Genomic DNA, 20,360 nt, shown 5'->3' on the forward strand with positions numbered 1-20,360 from the left:
CAATTTAAATAAAGGTTTGGACCATAGGGTTGGAAGCCTGACACACTGGATTGTGAGATTAGAAAAAGTGACGAAAAGGTCTACCAACTAGAAATAAGAATTAAAAAAATGTTCAAACAGGATATAAAGAGACAAGGCATCTAATTGTACAAAGAAAGTTAGAGATAATTATAGTACTGTAATGAAACTTTGTGCATCAGGGGTTTTCAAAGTGAAAAGATAATGACAGTTTAATGAAAACAGCTCTTCTTGGAGTTAATTGGTTCAGTAATGTATTAAATATTGCACTAGTGGAGACAGTTAACTGTATTTATCTTCTCCAGGTCTGCTTCAGTGCCTCAATTTTAAAAAAAAGGGCGACAAGGAATTGAAAAGGGATAAATCTACTCAAACCATTCATCATCAGGCCAAACAAGCTAGGAACGCATTTTTATTTATCAAGGTTTTATTATTTAGTACAAAATGACAAACATAGGCTTTTCACACTGGACAAACAATACTAAACTGGTCACAGTTTGAGAGGGAAGTCTACATTACTTTCAATTATTTCAACTGAATCAAGAACAATTTCAAAAGTACATTAAGAAATGTTAGATACAAATATTCCTATAAAGAAAAACGGTAGAGAAACTGGAAAATGAAGCAAGATTACTGAGGTACTGTGTTAAGTATCAAATCAGATTGGCCATGTACTGTAATTTCGCATCACAAGGTGCAGCCCACATCTAACGTCCAGGACGAGCCCACACTTTATACATATATGTAGCCAGTTACTGTGGAGCTAGTCTTCTCCAACCTGCATGTGAAACCCAAGGATGCAATTACAGTGCATGCACAGCAATCACGTAGAAATACTTCGGGGCTAAATTAGAAATAGAAGACTCTTGCTTTGGCTGGGTATATCAAAATATTACAATGTCACAATTTGTTTATCCCTTGGTATGCAGACCAGATTTAATACTTATATGCAGACATGTTAAATTCTGGAATTTGAAGGGTTTTTCAGAAACTTTTGTGGGGAGGAGAAGCACTTTATAATAGTGCACCTTTTCAGAAGTCAAAGTTAACAACAAAGATCCCAGTCATTTCTCAACGCATCTTTTTCCACACTTCCAACAGGCCTTCATTCATGTTACTTTGGCAGATGACAGAAAACATAAGTAAACAGGTTAAGAAAAGAAATCTTTGAAAATGAAGAATCACCATAACTCAACTGAGGCCGTTTACTTCAGAAAGCACTGACCACCATAGGTGGTACGGAATTATTGAAATATTTTCTCATAACTGAAGTAGTCATTTTGCACTCAGTTAAGTTTTTGTTAAAAAAAAACATTCTCTTTGCCCTCCCTAAACTAACTACATTCATCCAGACTGCAGCCACTTACAACCAGTTATGAGATGGCATACAAAAATGTCATGTTCATTTCTGCACCCTCATGTTCTGTTTGTTGGGTAGTCTGTAGTGAATAATTTCAGCAAGTACTGAAAATAATGCTACTTGTGGCATTTTTCAAAAATGCATTATTCCATGTTAAAGCTTTCACAGCCTGCCGCTCACAGTTCCCAATGCACACACACGAAACATTTCTTCCGTTATCTTCACATTTACCACTTTTACTCAAAAACAATTTGAGATATTAGACAAATAAGATTTTCCTTTGATTGACCTGTGTTCAAGAAGCTGCGCACACATTCCCTCTATCAGCTCTGCTACTCATTCAAAAGCGAAAGGCATTATTTGCAATGAATGAAAGGAATAGTTGAGCATGACATATTCATGAATTTATGTAACCCGGCTAATAAGTTACCCTTCTTTTAGATGGCAGTGTTCTCTCCCACCCCCCTCCCCCCCCCCCCCCCCCGGATTCATGCACACAATTTGAAATTTAAATCCCCCTATGAAAGCAACATTTCTACTCTAACCATTGCAGGAGTACCACCGTTTTAAAAAATAGCTACATCTGAAAAACAAGACGGTCTCTTGCACAACCAACATTGCAATGATTTTAAATAAGTTACTGAATTCCAAATACTTCTAGTTATAGTTAGTATGACACAACTTGCACTTTCATAGAACGCCATTTGGAATGGCAATGGGCAGCACTTTGCCAAAACCATTGATAAAATTCACCATAAGGCAATAATGAAGATATTAAATACATGTAAAGTGTCTGCTTTCATCACTGTACTGGACTTTCACTTCTTGGACTTTGAGCACAATTATTGTAGGCACATTATTACAGACTTGTGCAGGCTGGAATTGACAAGTCATAATCATATATTTTTCTGCATTTGAACAAAATTTTCAACACTTCCAACTATTTTGAAGGTTTCAAAAGGGCATTAATATGTTACACAGTAATCCAAATATGTTGGGTCAACTGATAATATGTGCAAAACATTAACTACATTGATAACCATCTTATTTTCAAAATAGTCTACAATGTATTAAAACACTACAACAGATCAAAATGATAGTTACAGCACAGTGAGGCGTGTGTTAAATGACGGGGAAAATGTCTGTTGGAATGTGCAGTAGAATGATTTTCTGAATGAAGTGGACTAATAGCTCATTATAAATAAATGTTTTGGAGTCTTCTTAAAAGTCGGTGGCTCAAATGCAATGAATACATTATACAGCAAAATCACTCATCTCAATTAACTCAATATGAAGTATTGAAAAATATCAAATTGGAGATAAACTGTAATGAAACATGGATGTTACTGTACCCACTCACACAAAACAGAGAAGTGCCACTAATACTGATCCTGACAAAATGTATATGCAACAAAGAGGCATTTCTCTTGGTTTTGAGAGTGGCTGATGAACAAATTACTCCCAATGGAAGTATAAAATACTGTGCAATATAAAACTGAGTTCTAGAAATCAGCCTATGCAGATTTGCAAAAGTGAATGTCCTCGATAAGTCCTGAATATAAAATCTCACAGGCACAGAATGTTGTTATCCATACCATCTTATAAAGTGTAGTGTAGACTTCGCCAGCTAAATGACCACAAAAATAAATATATTTCACCATCTAGTGGTTACTTCCTAGGTTGCGGCAGAGTGTTTCTTTCTGACAATCTAGTCAGTCCAGGAAATCTACAACATACGAACTACAGGAGTCTTAACATTATTACAGCGTCAGTCTTATAACTTATATTTACAAAGAAACATCAAAAATATTGTACCACTATTTTTCTTCTTTACAACAGGAATTTCTTACGCAATTCGGACTTTTAGTGCCAAGCTGTAGGTGAAGCCACAGTCCGGGGGTAATAGAGGGCAGTCACATACAAGGAATGTTGCAATTTACAAATGTGCAATTGGCTGTCCAAATACTGGTGTCCTTATTCTATTTCATAGTGAAGTCACATACATGTAACATGCATGAAAGCGATGTCTAATCCATATACACTCCAGTCTAGTTTATATATTTAAAAAAAGCACATTTAGATTCATACAAGACAACAGATCTGCGCAATTAGAAGTTATGCTTATTTTCAACTCCAAAGTAAAAAATATACCTATTGTAGATCGAACACATTTAACCCAGTCACACTTTGCCTCGGAGCATGGGTTCGAGAATGCATACATATCATTTGTCCTCCTCAATGTACAAATTTTGTTCTTTAAAATACCAGAAAGAAAATCTGCACGTTTTTATAAAAGTTGATCTTATTCAAGAATGTGACTAGGAGCTATAAGCAATTAATGCTATTTTTAAAGTATACACATATGGTTTAAACGTCTCAGAAAAATGTGCATTTTTTTAAAAATTAGAAATCTGTGGGAGCTGTATTTCCTCCATCCCGAGTGAGAAGTCTTGACCCTTTTGCAAAAAGGGGTCACAGTCACCAATTGCCATTGGGTACCTCACGGGATCAATGTGTAGCAATCAGAAGTGGAAACCACGATTGATTTTGGTCTCCTAACCCAGGGGCACTTAGTCTTCAACTGCTGCTACGCTTACAGTCAGCTGGGTAAGTGTGGAGTATGGAGCCCGGTAGCCTCCTAATCCGTTTGGGTTACTTATTGAATCAATTTGGTATGTCGCAAGGGAGTCATGGATCAATTTTTAAAATGGACAATAAAGTCAAATTCCAAACTCATTCTCCTTCTGCTAAGAGCACATTTGAACGCTTTATATGCTTTTGTCTATATGATTATGGCACAAAATGAATCCTAAATCAAATTGCATGTGGAGGACATGACATGAGGGACAGGGACATTATGGGTTTCCATACTGATAATTTTAAATACATTGCTACCCAAAAACTGCACTTCAAGCCTGGTCTTTGGTTCATTTAACTATGTTGAGTTGGATCAAATGTCAAAAGATTGATATCAACACCTGAAATTTAAAATAATGAAAATTTCTACATACAAATATATATATAAAAGCAGAAGTACAACGGAAACATTGGCAAAACTTCCAAATACAATTGAGTTCTCCTTTGTAAAAGAAACAAAAATCACAAGATTAAGTAGATTTTGGATTCAGTTTTTGTTCATCTTGCGAGGTCAAGTTTCTATGACACCCAGTCATGAAACATTAAGGAAAGATAGCAAAGGGATTGCACAGCAAGACAAAATGATAGAGGTTGATAAACATTAGCAGCAGTAGGACAGTTTTTTTTTCAAAACATACACACTTATTACAGTTTCTTCTATAAGACAGCACTTTTTGTTTCAATTAGTACAAATATAGAGTAAGTGCAACATTTTACAATGCACCACACCTTTTGTAACGTACATGACTTCTCTATGGTTTCCTGGCTACAGTATCCAAGAACAGCCCAAGGTGCTTTGGAAAGGAAAAATCACTAACACCTCATGTTTTTCTGAGCACGTCCCCTTCTAACACCTTGAACAGCACACACCTGTCTCCAAATTCCTGGTTGCCCTCCGTGGCTGATTCTACCTTGAGGTCCTAAGCAAAACAATTGTGCAGAATTGAATCATCAGCCACTAGTATTCAACACCTGAGGGTAGGATCTTTGCAACTAACCTCACAGGTTACTCTTCATAATGCCCGTTGTAACTGTGTGAACTTCCTTGTTTCTGTCTACTGAATTGAAGTGCAGCTTTTGTTTAAATACATCTGAAGTGTAACTGATATAAACACATACATTTACGTAACTCAACCCCTTCATTGACTTAAAATTAATTTTGGTTTGAACAAGATACACTTAGGCTGGTGTTATGTCTATTAATATTCATCAGGCCAGTGAAGGGGTTAAATGTCAGTCACAAATAATTAATGACTTGCGCAGAGTAAAATACATGACTGAAAATGTACAAATATACACTTACTTCTAATCCTATAATTCAGTCCATCAATGACAAGGAAGATCGTGTCAGAAACTCAAGGCATATATGATGTAGCAACCACCCAAATACGTAGTTGTTGTGCCATTAGAAATGATTTCAATGCCACAATATTATAGGGTCATATTGCAACGGAACTCTACATTCCTGTAGGATATTCTCACAAAAATACATATGTTATTAGTTCAGATTATACTACACAGAACAAGAATAAAGTTTCCATTTTCTCTCACTATAATACACCATGGACTGTGACTTATTGCTGCTTCTAACCAATGCATGAACACCTACAGCTTTATTCATAGATTTGTTGATTTTTCTTTTTTTACATAGAGTATTTGAAGTATGTGGAGACTGTAAACGTCCATTATGATTTCAGAAATACAAACTTGGCAAGGATTGCAGACAATTAAGCCAATCTAACTCAATAGTATTAACTTTTTTTATATTTTGCAAGCCTGGTCAATTCCCTGGGTAGTAACGCGTACATACAGCATTTTGTGATCGCCCATCATTGCTCAAGAACACACATTTCCTCCCCCATTCAGATCAGCACCTCAGCTGACCTGATGGAGCTGACTTCTGTGAGTTGTAGTAAGGTTCCCCAAACATTAATCAGATTTGTTGCTATTTAACTGCTGTTATGGACTTAGTGATGTGGTTATGATCACATCTAACAAATGAAACCGCCTTTGTGTTGGGCCTATCGTGGTAGGGTGTGAGCATGTTTGCTCCCTTGTTTTTCACGCCACAACCTCCAAAAATAAATTAAGTTTGGGCAAAATAACATCTGCAATTTGGCCATCTTGCAGCAAGTTTTACTTTAAAAAAAAATCATAACCTCATTAAAATTTTGGGGAAACCAGAAGTCATCATAACCAACGAGAGGGTTAAATAGATGCAGACGGGGAAGTCCGTGCCACAAGTAGAAACTAAGAGGAAGCAACAAAGCAATGGTGAAAGGTTTCAAGAAGGAATGCATACATAGAGTGTATGAATAAATAATGCAAATGGTAAGAAACATAAAACAACCATCATCTATCAATAAGTACAGCCAGTCAGTCTTGACTGAGGTAAGTCTTTAATACAATCATTTTCCTTAGAGCCGTACCAACCTCAATCAAATTTAATTTAAAAAAAATCAAATTTAACTTTCTTAAAATCAAATTTAATGCAGGTCTAAAATAATGAATGGGGAAAGTAAGCAAGAGTCAGATCAATGTTTTCAGTCTATTTTGTGAATTAGAAATGCATAACGGGACTATTTATTAAGTTCATAATTTTACCCAGTTGGTAGTTTTAAGCATTAATCTAAAGAATGGTTGGGTTTGTGTGCTCAATGGTCCTTTCTGGGTGCCTAAACAAAATTCCTCCTCCCTCCTTCTGTAGCAAAAAAAACAAAATACTCCCTGAGCAAAGGGACAAAAAAGAAAAGGTAGTCTATGTAACGAATGATCCGTTAATGAAATTACACATTTCAACACTGCACCTCTCCCGAGGAGATAAATATAGAGAGCAGGCATTCTGCAGCTTCCGGCTAAGAAGTAGTTCACGCCAAGAGATTATGGAGATACTGTGCAAGTGATAAAATACAATGGCTGCACACAAGAAACTCTGCAGTTCTAACTAATGGTACTTAGTTCTTCACAAAAAAAAAGTGAAAAACCAGATCCACTCTTTAAGGAGACTCAAGTCTACAGGTATTAAAACAACATTATTCAGATGCTGGCAAGGGAGGGAGCTTTCTTTCCCCCCAAGAAATCAGGTCAAACAGAGAGCATCAAGTTTCACCCCAACAGTGAGTGCTGCTCATCAGGGCAGAGAATAGACTTCCTAAATGACATGAAACACAAGCTGCTCTCCAATAGCTCTGGGGCACATTTAACATGTATATTTGCCAGCCATTTGGACACTGGTGATACACAACACGCATGATGTTCAACATGGTTCCAGAATTTTTGGTTTGCCACATCCATATTCCCACAGCATAGTTTAGCGGACGTCACTACTCACCTATGTAGTAACCCTGCAAGTTTCAATTCATCAGAGAACCGTTTGAAATAAGGTGGTTGTTAGAATATGGACATTTCCAACAGTCACACAAGACTTGTCTGATACAAAAAAAAAATGACCCTGAGAGCATACCAATACTACATTTTCTGTATTTTAAACATGGCATCAATGATTATTACATTGGCCACAGAAGTGACTGTAAGAGATATGTTATTAAATTGCAGCATAACTGCATTTGAAGAACTTTCCTACAAACATTGCTTATCATTATGGGAAACCTCGATTTTATCACTGCTACAGGATAATTTGATCAAAGGACATGTTCAACATGGCTGCAGAGCTTTGGTTTAATTTGATTTGCGCTCTTAGAAATTAATGGACCTCCTGCCAATAAATAGAGTGGGACTCACGAGGGGAAACCGAGGCTCTCGTTAAAAAGACTTTGAATACTCATTCATAGAAAGTCATGAAATTATATATTTTTTTAAACGCAATAATTGCAACAAATTCATCCTCTCAGATTTTATATCTGTTTTTATTATGCTCGGAGATTTAATGGCAAAATGCATAGCTTGCAGGTGGGAACAGTTGCCCTGGAATTATATTGTGTTCTCTGGAACACAATTAAGAACAAGAACAATAACATTGTAGAAGGTTTGTGAAGTACTCTGGCATGGACATGATACAGAGTTTCATGCAAGTTTGTGCCTCCTCAGTATTAAACCAGAATTTCAATAGATGATCCATATAAAAAAGTAAAACTAAAAAGGCTACTGTAAAATAGCAGCATAAATATACAATTTTTACTTCATTGCAAAATCTAAATTTTAAGAACTAAATGGCTCTTATGTTCCAGAGGAGCTAAGTAACTCAATTGTTCATTACGGTGCAAATGACAGGCTGTACAACTTGGAGTACTTCAGGATTCAATCATAACTTAAAGGCAGTGAACTTGGTGTTTGATACAGCTGCAAACATTGTCTCTATCTTTACACATGAAGACAGAGATTAACTAAGGTAGAAGCTCTCATTGGTACTTCAGATAAAGTGTAATTTTCATTCTGTCCCCTACTAACGAATCATACCATCGCTACTTATCAAAAAGAACTAACAACATGATAATCTGTTTTAGTGATGTTTGTTCTGGGATAAATATTGGCCGGGACACAGGAAGAACTCAACTGCTCTTTTGGAGTAGTTCCATGAGATCTGTTATGTCCACCTGAAAGATTTAATATTTCAGGGGAAAGATGGCAATTTCGGCAATGCAGCACACCCTCAGTGTACCTCACTGAAGTGTCAACACAGTTTTGAGCTCTAGGCCCAGAATGGAATGTGAATACTGACTGCAAAGCTTCATTGCTACCACACAGCCAAGGCTGGCATCATTAGATGAAAGAGAAAGAAAGCTTCACAATTTCCTTCACTGACGAGGTTAATTACCAAGGAATTAAGCTTTACTGAATGCATTCATCATTACAGCCCTCAGGTAGCCAGCCATATTGCTGTGACAAAGGACTAAAGGCTACTGAGGTTCAAACTAAGCAATCTTGAAAAATGGATAGCCCTGAAAAAGAGTCAATATTAAGGGATGTGGAGCATTTTAAAAAAGGGAAACAATTTGAATTGGGAAAGTACTTTTCAATCGGAAAGCTACCATAAAGATTAAGAGTACTGCATGTCGAGAGAAATTTTCAGTTTGAGAACAGTGTAAGACTCCTACAGAGATTGAAAATACAGAATAATAATACAACGTATTTCTAAAGAATTATTTTAACATTAAATGGGACCATTGGATCAACATACAGAACGAAAAGTGTGCAGTAGGTTAAGATAACAAGTCATTCCCTTGGTTGGGGGAGGAGGGCCTAATGATCTGATGATTTAAGATTTTTAGCAACATTTAAAAAAATAGTGTAACACAAATGGCTTCAAGTATTATCGGTTTACTGGAGGACTGCAGCATTCAAATATCTGGCTGTTACCACTTATGGTGCAAACTGCAATTTTAAGTTTGTGTTAGTCCATTGCAGTTTTACAGCTAGCAATGTTTTCTCAACATACTGGGATAGTTTGTGAAGTAACGCAGTGATGTGGACGAGAGAAAGTTGGTAATGTTTGAGTGCGCAAATTCTTTGCAGTCCAAGATTACTAGTTATGTTTTATTAAATATACATGCGGGAAGTCAAAAGTTACTGCAGCCCCCAGTCACTCAAACAATGTTGCGTTACTGTCCAAATTAAACTGCAACTGAACTGTAGCACATGGAAAATTGCTTCACTACACTGCAGTGTTCTCCAAAGGATAGTGCAGCTAAACAATTTAAAAACCTCCTTCAACGTTACTTCATGGGAGAGGATTTCAATCACAAAGCATGTTAGTTTCATCATCATTTCGCAAAGATGAACATAAATTTTAACCACTGATAGCCTAGTCCTTCAGAAATGCAGGATTAGCATCCGTGACAAACTAAACGTGTTTCTCTAAAGGATGAAATTCTAAATGTTTAACTTAACGGCCAGTTAATTAGCCGGCAGCAAGGTGATATTTCAGTGAATGAATTTCAACTGGACCATGGTTTGGATACCTAGTTTACCCCTCCTGAAGAGAGTTAGCAGCTATTAAAAAAAGAATTGTATTTTTATTGGGGGGTGATGGGGAGGGGGGGAGGCAAGTTTTCTCTTATGCAAGGCTTTAACGTAAAAGAAATCCCAAACTTCTACAACCCTAATGTTCATGGAAATACAAATCCTTTCTGGTCCATGCAGTACCCTTTTATTAACACTAGATGTACAACAAAATATTTACCACAAACCATCATCTAGTGGCATAAATTCAACACAGCAACTGGCTCACATTTTGGTATAAGGAGTCCCTGGGACCCAGTTTCAGCAATCCCTAGTACTATCCTGGTTCTAGTGATTGGATAATATGTGCCCTCTCCTAGCACCCAGATTATTGTTTTGTACCAGTTCAAAATGATTCAAGGTTGGCTCACCTCTGGTGGCTGGGTCCAAAAAGGGGGACAGATAAACAGTCGGTACGAAATGGGATTTCCTTGAATTGAATAGTTCATATTTTCCCAAACCATTCTTCGGCTCCGCTACTCCATGTTTCTCTTAATTAGCCATGAAAATAGCTTCTTCCATCATTAAGATGGTTTGGTTAAATCGAAGAGACAACTAGAAATCTGACACACACACAAAATGCACACATACCCTTATCCAAAAGGAACACTGATCAGCTTCGTAGAGTTGCAGGAAATGGCTGGCGTTGGGCTTTAAACACCGTTCACAATAAAAAAATGATCATGTCTATGACTAGAATAAATGCCATGAATGAGACTTGTTGGTGACATCATTATGAATCCAATTTCAGACAAGACGAATACAAAAACTGAACAGGTGAAAGGGTTGCTCTGTAAAGTGTGGGGAAAGTCTCCTCTCCATGTAACATCCAAAGAGGGTTAGATCCTATCCATGTATCTGGGCTCAAAAATAAATGGTTCTTTCCTCTCAAGAAACAAATACACACTGTAAATAAATAGAAGACATCACTGATGTCATGCCAAAAATTAGATTTCCAGTAACTTTTAAAGTAAAATATAAATAAAATATTCTGTAAGATGCCTAGCTCTCACTGAGATAACGATTCCGAATGAAGGGTTGCAGGGTGGTGCAATGTGTGAGCACTGAGCAAGCTGTTCACATCTCCAACATCAATACTTCCAAAATCCGTCACAGCAACAGACATTTTTGCCTGAGCAATGTGTGAGGTGTGGTTTTCAAAATCCACACTGCCAGGATTATCAGGCAGTCCGGCACTGAATGTTTTGGGCAGAGAGAAATCCATCTTCAATTTTTTTGTGGACATCTCCAACGCTGGTCTGTCCAGAATGACTTGATCCAGTTCCAGCTGGAAAAACCCAGATTCTGCTTGACTTAAGGTTACAGTATCACAGTCGTGCGTGGGTGTCACTCCTCCTTGGCCGCAGATGGGATCCAACGAACAATTTGACTCAGATCGGTTCACCGGAGGACCGCAGTACTCAAACATCTGGCTATTACCACTCATGGTGCAAACGCCAATTTCGACATCTTGCTGTTCTGTAAAAAAAATGTTTGTGTCGGGGGAAGGTTTGGGAATAAGCATTAAAACAAAATTCAATAATTAGACATGGCATACATTTAATCATCTACACAGAGGAATTTATTCTTAAGATAATAGGGAACCAGTAAGTGTAATATATCCGAATTTCCAAAAATCATTCGATAAAGTGCCACACAAAAGGTTAATAGGCAAAGGAGTCGGGGGTTATATATTAGCGTGGACAGAGGATTGATGAACAGACAGGAAACAAGGAAGGCATAATTGGGGCATTCTCAAGTTGGCAGGACATAACTAGTAGAGTGCCAACAGTATCAGTGCTAGGGTCTCAGCTTTTTACAATCTATATTAATGACTTAGAAAAAGAGACAGAGTTATGTGGGTAAGTTTTCTGATGCTACAAAGCTGGGCGGAAAAGTAAGTTGCAAGGAGGACGCAGAGATATATAGCCAGGTTAAGTGAGTGGGCAAAAAGGTGGCAGGTGGAGTATATTGTGGGGAAGTATGAAGTTTTTCCACTTTGATCTTAAAAATAGGAAAGCAGAGTTTTTTTTTAAAAGATGAGAAAGTTATAAATGCTGATGATGGACAGACTTAGATTGCTCACTCAAGGATCACAGTAACTTAGCGTGCAGCTACAGCAAATCATTTGGAAGGCAAATGGCACGTTGGCCTTTATTGTAAGGAAATTGGAGTACAGGAATAAAGCAGTCTTGCTACAATTATATGTGGCTTTGATGAGGCCACATCTCGAGTACCAGATCTCTGTATTTAAGGATGGATATGTTTGCATTAGAGGCGGTACAGCAAAGATTCAAGAGATTGGTCCCTGGAATGGATGAGAGGGCTGTCCTATAAAGGAGAGGCTGAGTATATTGGTCCTATATTTTCTGGAGTTTAGAAGAATGTGAGGCAGTATTGAAACATACAAGATTCTGAATGGCATTGACCCGGTAGACACTGAGTGTTGGTTATTGCTGGCAGGAACTGGGAATTTGTGGCCAGTGTCTCAGGATAAGGGACAGAGATGGGGGGAAATTTCTTAACTCAAAAGGTTGTGAATCTTTCGAATTCTCAATCTGGAATGCTGTGGATGCTCCATCATTGACAATATTTAAATCTGGGATAGACGGATTGTTAGTCTCTAATGGAATCAAGGGATAAGTGGAGCAGATGGAAAAATTGAGTCCAAGGCCAGGATCAGCCGTGGTGCATTAACGGCAGAGCAGGCCCGACAACCCATATTAGTCTGCTCCTATCTCTCGTGTTCCAGAAATTATACTATTAGTATCTCAAGAAAAGTTGAGGCCATGGAGCCATTTGGAAAACTGAATTACATTAAGAGCAGGTGCAAATTTAACTCTGAGATATCGACCTAGGTGAGGAACACAAAAATAGTGTAAAAATAGAATAACCTCAGTGCTCCATCCAATTAATTTAATGAATGGCAGGACAATAGGAACCTCAGGGGAACAGATGGATCTTGGGGTACTTATTCCTGAAGGCGGCAGAGCAGGTAAATAGGATAGTTAAGAAGGCATATGGGACACTTGCTTTTATCTGTCATGGGATAGAGTACAAAAGCAAGGAGCTAATGTTGAAACTGTACAGAACGTTGGTTAGGGCGCAGCTGGAGTACTGTGTGCGTTATGGACACCTCACTATCGGAAAAATGTGATTACACTCAGGGGATACAGAGGAGATTCATCAGGATGTTGCCTAGGATGGCGCATTGGAGTTTTAAGGAGAGATTGGATAGCCTGGATTGTTTTCTCTAGAGCAGAGAAGGCTGAGGGGGGACAGGATTGAGATGTATAAGATGATGAGAGGTATGGACAGGGTGAATAGGAAGCAGCTGTTCCCCTTGGTTGAGGGGTCAATCACGAGAAGGCATAGTTTTAGGGTAAGGATCAGGAGATTCAGAGGGGATTTGAGAAAAAGAATTCACTCAAGAGGGCAGTGGGGATTTGGAATGCGCTGCCTGGGAAAGTAATGGAGGTTGTAAATCTTACAACCCTTAAAAAGTAATTGAATGAGCACTTGAAACATCATAATATTCAAGAATATGCGACAAGTGCTAGAAGATGGGATTAGTGTGACTTTAGTGGTAGTTATTGTCGGTGCAGATTTGATGGGCCAAAGGGCCTTTCCTGCACTGTATGACTCAATGCCTAATGTTCTGGTAGGAAAATCACACAGTACAGTACTACTCCTGCTCAGGGACCCAACGTAAATCACAGAAGTTCCATTGGATTGAAAGACCAATCCAATTGGGTTACAAGTTCCTGGTCAGAATTTTGCACATGAACAGCAAATCACAGGTTGCAAGTATAGAGTGGCAAGAAGGAAATCCAAGCCATGACGTTTAGTTCAAGAGGAAATTTTTAAAAAAAAATTAAAAGTCAATACACTTTAAAAAATGTAGATTTTTTCTGAATGGCTCTGGAGTTTCAGGGTGATAAGTTTTATCTACAAGTATTTATGACATCTCTGGGCACAGAGACGCGATTACCTGAGTTCTGAAGGATGAGTGGATCCTGCTCAGAGTCCAGTCTACTGGTAGTGGAAGAGATGGGTGGAGAGTTTGGAGCTCGACTACAACTCTCACCTTCGATACCGTCCAATTCCTGATCCATGTAATCTCTTAAAAAGGGAGAAGAAAAAAAAAATGTTAGTGTTGCTTAAAAGCAACTTCCAAGCAAGAGGAGAACAAATATATGGAGAAATTAATCACAACTTGTGAAATTCAGCTCTTCAGTTTTCAAACATACGAACTGCAGACATTTCTCTTGTACCTGAATGGGGCTGAGCGCACAGTGGGAAATCACAGGCCCCATTACAGTCCTTCCTGCTCATATATCCACCACGTGTTCCACCCTAACAATTGTTTACGTCGCAATTTAAGAGGAAAATCAGCCCTCATTTTAAAATTTTACACAGATAAAAATCATATAAACCCAGATCTGAAAAGTCACAACAACTTCCACACATTAAAATGTGGCCACATGAAACCACAATTAATCAGCCAAAATTTAGCAAGGAGACATACAATGGTCATGAATAATTCATAGACACACATGGCCTTCAGTTCACTTGGGCAGCATGACAAGCTGTCATGTAACCCCGTGTCTAACTCATTATATTACCTTCCTTTTGGCAAGGGATATACAAAATGTTTCCTCCAAAATTCAGCCCTGACAAAATCTGACGGCAGATGATTTTCCATCTGACAGCAGATCACTAAACACGAACGTCATGCACAAATGCAGCAACTGCCATAATGTGTGTGTATATGGAAAGGGGGGCAGGGGGAGGGGGGGGGGGAAACAAGGTGGGATACAGTAAAATACCCTGCATGGTCCAAAAACAACGATTCACAGTGGTTTATAGCTTCCAGATAAAAAGGATGATGTACATTGTATACATTCCATATACCAGTGCATTTTGCATTGCTTTACCATAGAAAGTCGGGAGAAAGCTTATTTCTCTCAGTGTACATGAGTGATAGTGTAGTTATAGGTGTGGGAGCTCTTTTTATTAGAATTGTACAGTTGCAGGTATGATTGTGTATCACAGATGAGCTGGACTCTGAAAGCTAATGGCATTTGCTACCAAATAAACCTGTTGGACTTTAACCTGGTGTTGTTAAAACTCTTACTGTGTATCACAGAACAGAGATGTTCAAATAACCAGTGCTCGACACACAACATTTTGTGTTGTACAGATGAATTAGTAATCACAGGAAAATTGTAAGAGACCTCTTTACCAGGTGCAGCTGGTTGAAGATCTCTTTCCCTTCCTTTTAATTTCAACCACAGGTCTAGCCCAGTAATTCCTACCAGCATGGATTGTAAACTATTTGGAAATTCCGCTATTTTAACTTGATTATATTTTATGTTGTTAACGCAGCATAATAACATGCCTCTATGTTATATTTCTCAGCATATATTGCCAGTTTAAAAACAAAACACAAATCAGTACTCTCATTAAGAGAACAGTTCGATCTCCTAACACCAGGACAGAGTGTATGAAGATCACTATCAATACCAGAAGTCACACATTTGCATTACAATAAAGGAAATAGTTTCTATGCGACAGGCAAGCATGGTCTGCATTACTTATGCAATATTTATTTTCAGTTTCATAGTTCTGCAGCCAATAAACTTTCTAAATACACAATTCAGAAAACATACCGCTTTTAAAAAGTGTACAAAATCTCTACTTGCAGATTAACAATTTTTGACTGAATATTGGTTCCCACCAGTGGGGACTAAAGCTGATCCCCATCACTGGGGACAAGGTGTGATGGCCTCGCTGGTGGTTGCGGGGGGGGGGGTCCATTGAGGGCCTGCCCGAGAGGTCGGGTGTAGGGGTTGCCCCTCTGGCAGTGCCAGCTTGGCCATCGAGAGTTAGGGGGCAGGGGTGCAAGTCGAAGAAGCGATCAGGAGACCAGTTATTTTGAGGGGGGGCACTCTCCGTACTAAGATGCTGCCACGTGCGCAGTGAAGATCAATGCACTGATGCCAGCCTCTCAGGCAGGATTAGGGCCCCCCCACTCACCGGCGTGAATTCACCTGACTAAACGTTCCCAAAAAACCAGTGAGAAAATCACCCCCATTGTTCTGTTGAGCTACAAGATCCCCAATATTAGCATTGAGGAATTTTCAGTGCTAATATATGACAACATTAGTGACTTATATCCTAGAATTGTCCATATTTTGGAAGTAATGGAAGGTGCTGATGGCGGTGGTAGGGGCAATCTAATAAACTTGCTACCTCAAATATCAGTTTGGATCCCTGCGCCCAATTTATTTCAAAGAATTGGCCTCAGAAACCCTAATGCAAACTGGAGAACTTTGCATACGATAGCAAACTAAAAGGGGTAGTGAGAGTGAAGAAGACAGCTCAAAAATTATAGAATTAGATGACTGGACAATCGAGATGTAATAGATGGGCACTTGGCCCATTGTGCCGATGCCCGCTTTCTGTAAGAGGCCATTGCGCTCCCCTGCCTTTTCCCGGCAATTTCTTTCATTTCAGATTAACCCTCCAATTTGCTTGCTTCCCAGGGAATGTTTTGGCTTTGTTTGTCTTACCTTCCCTATTCTGGGAATGTGCCTCGACTGTATCTGAACCATCTCCTCTTTGAAGGCAGCCCTTGTTTTAGTATGTTTTGACTGTCAACCTTTAATTCCAATTTGCCAGAGTCAGATCCATTCTCACCTCAATTAATTATTTTTACTTTGGATTAGCCCTTGTCCTTTTCTATAGCTAACCTAAACATTATGATACTATCATCACTCTCTCTTAAATAATCTCCTTCTGACACTTGATCTATCTCATTTCCCAGAACCAAATCCTCATTGGGCCAGAGGTATACCAATAGGGAAAATTCTCAACATATTCTAGAAATTCTTCCCCCTTTGTGTCCTTTACACTATTACTATTCCAGTCTATATTTGGACAATTAAAGTCCTACATTTTAACCAATCTGGCTTTTGCACCTCTCAGCAATTTCCTTAGAAATCTGTTCCATACAGTATATTATGTATTCTATTGTTTCTTAGATCTAACTAAATAGATTCTGTCCTCGACCTCCGTACCACCCCAATTAAATCTTTGAACAGGACAAAAGGCTACAGATTCAAATTAATAAATGGCAAATTTAAGCATTAGGGAGCTCGTCACTTGGAATAAACATCAATAGTGCACTGTAAGTGAAAACCCTGGAATCAGCTAAGAAACAATTAAATGCTGCAATGGAGGAATTTTAGGTCCTTTGTAAATGGTTAAGCTAAGATGAGTCAAATTGTCTTGCTTATTTGTAAATCACTTAAAACGAGTTAAGTTTGGGAAAACAAAGCTCTTTGTAATTAAATGAAATTGTTGGTAAATAATACCACTAGTTATGCTCTATTCTGGAAAGGATTTCAATTTTATTTCGAGAAGTTCTGTATTAGATGCCTACATCAGTTGAAACAGTGGAAGATTGTTAACATTTTACTGTGGAAATACTATCCATAAGGCAAACTTGCACACCAGAAATAGCCCTCAATTAGTTTTCTATTGTTAAAGGAGAGCTGAGCATGAGAGCAAATGGAAACAAGAATGAGTACAAAAATGTGTTCCTGCTACCCAGTATTTTATTCAAATAATAGACCATTTGATTTTACTATAATATTAATAACAGCCCATAGGCTAAATATGCAGAATAATACTTACAGGACACCTGGATGAAGGCTGTACTTCTTCTTTCCAAATTTGGTTTGCTGAGCAAAATAGTCATAACGTTCGGATTTCTTCCACATATAATAATATGCAACGCACTCGCCAACAGAACGTGTTCTTACCTAGGCACATAACATGGGTTCAAGAAGGCTGCAATGTCATGGAGTGAATCTTAATAATCAGCACTCCCATCCAATTTTAAATTACCAATGGAATTTATTTTAAAACATTTATTTTTACATATAAATTTTGTGATCAGTAATATTTAGGCCATAGAATCATAGACTGCTATTGGGTCCATAATGTCTGTGGGTGTTTGCCCACAAATACTTTTCCAATTCCCTTCTGAAAGTTACAACTGAATCAGTTTCTAGCACGCATTCAGGCAATGAATTTCACATTACAACTACTTGCACTGTAATAAAATCTTCCAGGTTTCCTCTGGTTGTTTTGCTCATCACCTTCCTCCGATTATGGCAAAAATTATCTCTATCTGCTTGGGTGCAGACCCGTTCACCCAGATCTTACCACACAGAGGACAAGGCGGCCATGCACAAGAAGCTACCCCTTTCAGATATGCCCATGTGCAGCCATATAGCAATCTTGAAAGGAACTGTGACAGCAGAGGGAAATTAGAGAGAACATGGTTACTGGTCCTTCAACCACCGGAAAGCAATTTTCCTTATTTACAAATACTTAGGGCAGGATTTTCCAGCTGTGCACGCCCCAAGACCAGAAAATCTTGCCCGAAGTCAATGGACCTTTGCATGGTCCGCCACAGGAATTGTAGCGGGCGGGACGGTAAAATTCTGCCCTTTGTAAAGTTCATTTATTAATCACAAGTAGGCTTACATCAACACTGCAATGAAATTACTGTGAAAATCCCCTCGTCGCCACACTCCGGCGACTGTTCGGGTACACTAAGGGAGAATTTAGCATGGCCAATCCATCTAACCAGCACGTCTTTTGGACTGTGGGAGGAAACCGGAGCACCCGGGGGAAACTTACGCAGACACGGGGAGAACATGCAGACTCCACACAGACAGTAACCCAAGCCGGGAATTGAACCCAGGTCCCTGGCGCTATGAGGCAGCAGTGCTAACCACTGTGCCACCGTGCTGCTTTGTGTCTATCTTCAGGGAGGAAGAAACAGAAAACATCCTAGGAATATCAGAGAACCAAGGGACCAGTGAAAATGAGGAACCAAAAAAAAAATTCAATACATTTTGGAATGATTCCTGTAGATCGGAAGGTACAAAATGCACCGTGCTACTTAAGAAAAAAGGGAGAGAGAAAACAGGGACCTACGGACCTGATAGCCTTACATCATAGTAGGAAAAATGCTCAAATCTATTATAAAGGGTGTGATAACAGAGCACTTAGAAAATAATGATAGGGTTTTGCTGTCAACTTGGATCTAGGAAAGGGAAATCATGTTTGACAAACCTGTTGGAATTACTAGCAGATTAGATAAGGGGGAGGGAGAATCGGTGGATGTGATGTATTTGAAATTTCAGAAGACTTTCAATAAGGTCTCTCACAAAAGGTCAGTGAGTAAAATTAGAGCACATGGAATTGGGAGTAATATACTGGCATGGATTGTGAATTGGTAAACAGAATGAAAGAGAGCAGCAATAAGCAGGGCATAGAAATATAGAAAATCTGAGCAGGAGTAGGCCATTCAACCCATCAAGCCTGCTCCACCATTCAAAATGATTATGACTGATCCTGTATCTCAACACCATACTCCCGCTCTATTTCTTTCTTAAATACACTTGGTGACTTGGACTCCAAGACTTATGGTGAGAGAGAACTCCACAGGTTCATCATCCTGAGTGAAGAAATTTCTCCTCATCTCAGACCTGAATTGCCAACCCCGTATCCTGAGACCATGACCCCTTGTCCCCCTCTTCCACAGAAAACATCATCCCGGTATCCAGTCTGTCCAGCCCTGTCAGATATTTTATATATTTCAGTGAGGTCCCTCTTATTCTACTAAACTCCAGTGAATACAGGCCTAGTCGACCCAATCTCTCTTCATATGACAATTCTGCCATCCCAGGAAATCAGTCTGGTGAATCTTTGCTATACTCTCTCCATGGCAAGTGTATCTTTTCTTATGTAAGGAGACCAAAACTACACACAATACTTTAGGTATGGTCTCACCAAGACCCTGTACAGCTACATTAAGACATCCTTGCTCCTCTACTCAAGTCCTCTTGCAATGAAGGCCAACAAACCTTTTGCCTTTCTAACAAGTTTGCCTGTAATGACTGGTGTACAAGGACACCAAGGTCCCTTTGTACTCCAGAATTTCCCAATCTATCACCATTTAAATGCTCTGCCATTTTATTTTTCCTTCCAAAGTGGATAACTTCACACTTATCCACGTTATAATACATCTGCCATGTATTTGTCCACTCATTCAACTTGTCTAAATCACCTTGAAGTCTCTTTACTTCCGCCTCACCATTCACAATTCCACCTAGTTTTGTGTCATCAGCAAACTTTTTCAAGTTGGCAGGTTGTGACTACTGGCGTACCACTCAGTGCTTGGGCTCCAGCTATTCTCAATCTATATCAATGATTTAAATGTGGAGGCCAAATGTAATATTTCCAAGTTTGCTGATTACACAAATCAAAATGGGAATGGGAGTTGAGAGGAGGATGCAAAGAAGTT

The 20,360-nt window shown here is 38.8% G+C and overlaps 1 protein-coding gene across 4 annotated transcripts in view; it reads right to left on the reverse strand.

Moving 5' to 3' along the window:
- Positions 1-442: 442 nt before the first annotated feature.
- The window catches only part of LOC144479510 (mesoderm induction early response protein 2-like), an 80,772-nt gene continuing 60,854 nt past the window's right edge, over positions 443-20,360 (reverse strand). For all 4 annotated transcript variants that reach the window (XM_078198254.1, XM_078198255.1, XM_078198253.1 and 1 more), the window contains 3 exons: positions 17,675-17,802; positions 13,965-14,095; positions 443-11,452 (listed from right to left, as the gene is read on the reverse strand). In XM_078198254.1, the coding sequence (XP_078054380.1) occupies positions 10,983-11,452; positions 13,965-14,095; positions 17,675-17,802 (729 nt within the window). In that variant the 3' untranslated portion in view covers positions 443-10,982. The remainder of the gene's footprint in view (positions 11,453-13,964; positions 14,096-17,674; positions 17,803-20,360) is intronic.

This window comes from Mustelus asterias, chromosome 26 (genome assembly GCF_964213995.1).
Source record: "Mustelus asterias chromosome 26, sMusAst1.hap1.1, whole genome shotgun sequence".
Taxonomy (NCBI): domain Eukaryota; kingdom Metazoa; phylum Chordata; class Chondrichthyes; order Carcharhiniformes; family Triakidae; genus Mustelus; species Mustelus asterias.